Source organism: Nicotiana sylvestris, chromosome 8, assembly GCF_000393655.2.
Source record: "Nicotiana sylvestris chromosome 8, ASM39365v2, whole genome shotgun sequence".
Classification (NCBI taxonomy): Eukaryota; Viridiplantae; Streptophyta; class Magnoliopsida; order Solanales; family Solanaceae; genus Nicotiana; species Nicotiana sylvestris.
In genome coordinates this window covers 16,124,830-16,130,408 of record NC_091064.1, presented here as the reverse complement: position 1 = coordinate 16,130,408, position 5,579 = coordinate 16,124,830, and the positions used below count along the sequence as shown (strand labels likewise).

General features: G+C 31.9%; 1 protein-coding gene across 1 annotated transcript; it reads left to right on the top strand.

Moving 5' to 3' along the window:
- Positions 1-3,570: 3,570 nt before the first annotated feature.
- On the top strand, positions 3,571-4,305 carry LOC104246196 (uncharacterized). The gene has a single exon (XM_009801963.2). It carries the CDS (start codon positions 3,571-3,573, stop codon positions 4,303-4,305), a length of 735 nt encoding a protein of 244 aa, XP_009800265.1.
- Positions 4,306-5,579: the final 1,274 nt, after the last annotated feature.

Below are 5,579 nucleotides of genomic sequence, written 5' to 3'. Positions count from 1 at the left end.
CACAACAAACAAATTGAAGAATTATCCAAGTTGAAAGTTGGAGCAGAGAATAATCATTTTTTTTTAAAATACACTAAGTATATACAGACAACTAATATATCGAAGAATTATCCAAGTTGAAAATTAGAGAAGAGAATAATCGAGACGAAAGTCGGTCATAGTGATTCGAGAGTCCAGTGTGGATGGGCTCTCGCTCAACGGATCAAAAGTACGTTGCAGGCTGATGATCTTATCGACAAAATCGTTTAGATTTCTTTTGATTAAAGAAAATTTGTAGCAAACAAAGACCACTACGAACTAGGGGTGTCAATGGATATTCGAAAACCGACTAAACCGACCGAACCGAACCAATTAAAAAGAAACCGTAGGTTTTTATATAAATCTATATCCGATCTGATAATTAGGGTAGGTTTTTTATTTTATAAAAATAAATCGAAAAAAACCCGAACCGTACCGAATAAATTTTACATGTAGAAAATATATTTATTTAGTAAGTTTAAAAATAATAATGCATTAAATTTTCTTTGAGCCTTGGAATTATGAAAACTATTACAAGCCAACAAGTAATTAAACTCAAAATACTAATTCCTAAAACCTATTATGCTACTTCTACTTAAACTAAGTTATTTCAAGTATCTTTATTAGCAAGACACAAAGTATTCTAGCAATTATGAGTAGCAAACTACAATGTATTGAATATGTTTCCTTTCATATAATTTAGATTTATCTTTTTAAATATATAATCTTTTATAGACTTTATTCTTGAATCTCAGCTTGGTATATCTTTCAACTCGTGTGATTAATATTTTCTTTGCCTTTGTTTGATTTCTTTTACGTTGTTGTAGAATAGTTGATGGATCTATACTCTAGCCATATTTCTTTTTTTTTTAATTCATCACCCTTTAAACAGTAAAAATGTCTAGAGAGTTTTGCTAAGTCCTATAAAAGAACGTACGTTATTGCAATTCTACTTCTACTGGTGAATTTTACATGATATTAAAAAAATACCGAAAATTAACCGAACCGTACCGATACCGAAGAGAAACCGACATGATTGGGACGGTTTCGAAAAATCTAATTTTGATTATACATAATAGAATAACCGAAAAATTGGTATGGTACAAATTTTATAAAATAACCGACCGAAACGAACCATTGATACCCCTACTACGAACCACGTTGTTGACAACTATTTTTCACCCTATATATGGAAGCATAATATCACTTTATCCAACTTGACATATCATACTTTACCCTTCAATAGCTATAGCATTTCACATGAGAACACCGACCATTCCCTTCACTTTTCAAAATAATGGTACCAAAGGGACAAAAATACAAACATGTGGGGCTACATAAAGAATTAAGAGACCTTAGGGGTACGCTTTGTAAGCATCCTCTTCTTTGGTGTTTGTTTGTCCCCTAATTTTTTTTTTAATTGCTTATTGGCCCCATTACTCTTTCAATTGACTCCATATGTCAAACATGGATGGTTTGTACAATATACCATATGGGAGATCTTATTCTTACTCGCCCAATATAAGTCCGCACTATCCACGGCTCACATTCTTCCACATCCGTTTCCGGGGCATAGGTAGAAGCTCAGATGCGGATTTTGTATTAAGAAAATTATTAAATATAAAAATATTAAAATTAGAATTTCGTTTTAAAATTCAGAACCGATAAAATTAAATTCCGACTTTGCCTGCGCGCTTCCCATAGTTTTCGACTTAAGGTGTGAGTGTGACACTACTGGCTATTGAGATTTGACAATTTAAACCGTTGTTTCACGAGTTTTCTTTTATTAGTTCTTTGTGTGTCATGATTTTTAGTTCAAATATTTCTTATTAGAATTTTTATTATTAAACAGTTTTTTGGCTGTGATTATTTTTGGTGATTTTTTTTAATCAAAACTGCTTTTTTTCAAAGATAAGGTATTTGACCAGGTTTTTAGAAAGAAAAAAGTGTTTTTGAGTAGAAGTAGAAGCAGTTTTTGAGAAGCACAAAAAAAACAGCTTCTCCCTAAAAGTATTTTGAAAAAAAATACATTTATAAGCACTTTTTAAAAGCTTTGCTAAACACAAATTGCTGCACAAAAGTGCTTCTGAAGTTGATTAGCCAAACACAAACTGCTTCTCACCAAAAGTACTTTTTTAAAAAGTAATTTTGAAAAAAATACTTATCAAAATAAGCTAATTTTAAAATCACAGCTAAATAATGGCTACTAATTATATAAACATTTTATATATCAACAACAATGACCTAGTAAAATCCCACATGTGGAGTCTAGGGAGGGTAGTGTGTACGCAGACCTTACTTCTACCCCGAGAGGGTAAAGAGGCTGTTTCCGATAGACCCTTGACTCAAGAAGACGAAAAGAGACAATATATCAGTATCATCAACAAAAAATCATAGAAATAATAACATCACAAGAACTAGTAGATAGATGGAAAGCAAAAATAATAATCAATAAAAAAGGCCCGACACTATGAAAATAGAAAAGTAGTGTAAACACAACATTGACCACTAGCAGTTTAAGATTAAATCCTATCAGTCTAGCCTCACACTGGTACGAGTTATATATCGTGAGTGCATATAATTTAAACTCAAAATATATTGAATGTAAATTAAAGTTTCCTAGTGTATATAAGCTAAATCTCTCTACAAAAATATACTCACAGAAATAAAGAAAGAATATGAGAAGAGATTCTTATTTCTCATCACCTTCCTAATTAAGAATTTTCATAGAACTTGACCTTGACTAGGGGTGGCAGAATGGTTAAAATAAAATAGTTAACCACCCATATTATTCACTAAAAAATAGGTTGGATAATGAACTTTTAAAAAACGGGTCAAATATGAATAAGAACCATATTATCCATTTATAAAATGGATAACGAATGAGTCTAACTTTTATATTTGTAAAGCCTCAACTTGGGGGTTCCTCAAGATAGGGAGACTAAGGCCCCGTTTGGCCAAGAGTTTTGCCAAAATAAATTTGAAATTTATTTTCAAAACTCATGTTTGGCCAAAAATTTTGCCCACATTTTGGCAAAATCCCAAACCCCAAATTCCAAAATCACCCCAATTGCTAATTTTGGGCCAAAATCCCAAAACTTGGGAATTATATACATGTTTTTCCAAAATAAAGTTGGAAAATATGTTTTGAAAATATATGTCCAAACACATTTTCATCTTCAAACCAAACTTCACCCAAATCAAATTTTTCAAAACAAATTTGGAATCTATGGCCAAACGCTAGCTAAAAATTCTCCCAAAAGTGATCATATTTAAGAAGTCATGAATAATATGGTTACCCATATTATCCATATGGGTAACCCGTTTTTTAAAACGTTTTTTATCCGTTTTAAATATGGATTGGGTCGGATAATTTATCCATTTTTTTGTTACCCGTTTTCGACCCGAACCATATCCGACCCGATCCGACCCGTTTGCCACTCCTAACCTTGACCAACCTAGCTCATATATCTTCTCCACACCACACCACTTCTCCCAAACAAAAAATATAACACTCATTTTTCTTCAGGTTAATATTTGTAGATATTAATTATGGGGCAGACTAGTACTACTAAACCTGAGCCTTTGAAGTGTCCAAGATGTGAATCAGCCAATACAAAATTTTGCTACTACAACAATTACAACAAATCACAGCCTCGCCATTTTTGTAAAGGCTGTAAAAGGCATTGGACTGAAGGTGGCGTTCTTCGTAACGTCCCCGTTGGCGGCGGCCGGAAAAATAAACGGCTCAAGATCACAAGAGAAAAGAGTAATTCTCAAATATTAGTTGTTGAGGATGAAGAGAAAAATGTATTTGATAATTTGTATCATGAGCTAAATCTCCCTTCATCTTCACTACCACATGATACAATCACCAATAACCTATGTTGTTCGAATCCTTCAAAAATACAGTCGCACTCATGTCAGACCCTGAAAAAATACATTACTTTCGAAAGATCCGACACACACTCTGCAACACTTTTAAAGAGTCCAGACAACATAGCGAGTAACATATTTACAGGTGCTCCTCAAGATGAAAATATGCTACTTTCTTTGTCCTTTGACAAAATTCCATGTTCTATTCACACATCTACGAATCAATCTTCAAATATTTATAATTACATGGAAAATCTTGATAGTACTATGGAGGAGTCAACTATTACGTGGCAAGGTCCAGGAACAAGTAGTCTAATGATAGAAAATATGCAAAGTTATTGGAATTGGAACGACATTGAGGCATTGGATGATCTCAATAGACTATGGGATGACACTGAGATCAAACCATAAGTAGAGAGAAACATGGATTTTAGTGGGAAATTAAGTTTGTTTATAGAGATTAGTTTGAGAGTTTGCCTTATGGATTATCGTGGTTGTACTCTTTTGTGGAAAAAATGACACTGTATAGCCGCTCTCAAAATAATAGTAGAAAAAATATATTTTTTGTATACATACATTATGTATGTTATATACAAAAATTATACAAATTTTATATATTTTTTCGGCTACCAATGTACATAGTTTCTGACGCAGGCTAAAAGTGAAAAAGTCCATCTTTTGTTTAAGGGCTGTTAATTTAATTAGTTAATAGTGGTTATCCTTGACCTAGTTAATTTACAAAGTATATATCCGATAATCATATGTTACATATTTACATGAATTAAGTATGAGAGTTTGGGTTTATGTACTAGTATTATTATATTTTTGAAGCTGTCTAATTTTAACAATCAGCTTCATGCTATATTATTAATATTATATTCTTCAATTTCCAATTTACCTCCTCCGTCAATAACCAGTGAAGTTTACAAGGGTATTCAAAGGTTGTCTTTTTTTCTTTTTCCATGCATGATCTGAAAGGTAAAAATATGGATTTTAATTTGATAGGATTCCATGTCATCGGGCACATAAAATATTAGGTGATTTCTTTTATCGGTCTAAGTTTTAATGGACAAAATTATTAAATACTTATATTGATGAATTCTCGAGGTGCAGACAAGCTAACACAAGGACCACCAATATATGGATAATGGATTTTGATATGTATTAGAGGCGGAGGTATGATTTGAAGATTATGAGTTCGAAATTCATAATATTTTAACTAAGTTACTGAATTCTAAATTAATAACTTTACAAACTCATCATACTTACCCCCATTGATTTCATGTCACCTCAATCCGTATAAGTCCATTAACACAATCCTGACCAAATATGCAGTTTGGACCAAAATTACTGGGTAGGAGAAGTGGAAAAGGAAAAGGGAAAGAGGAAGAGCGACAATGAGAATTGAACCTACATTTATTATGTGAGAGACTCCCATGATACCACTATATTATAAGTGTTGATGGTGAGAAATTGATGTTGTATTATATGTTTATTTATGACTTTATGTGAAATTCTGGAAATTTATTCTATATATTAATAATAGGAACGACTGTCCAAGCTACTTAACTAAGGTTCATCATGTTTAAGAATATTTCATATTTAATTTATTATGTTCAAAATAAGTTTTATATCTTTCACGGCATTATGGCACCTACAAAAAAGTATATTGTAATTAATTTAAA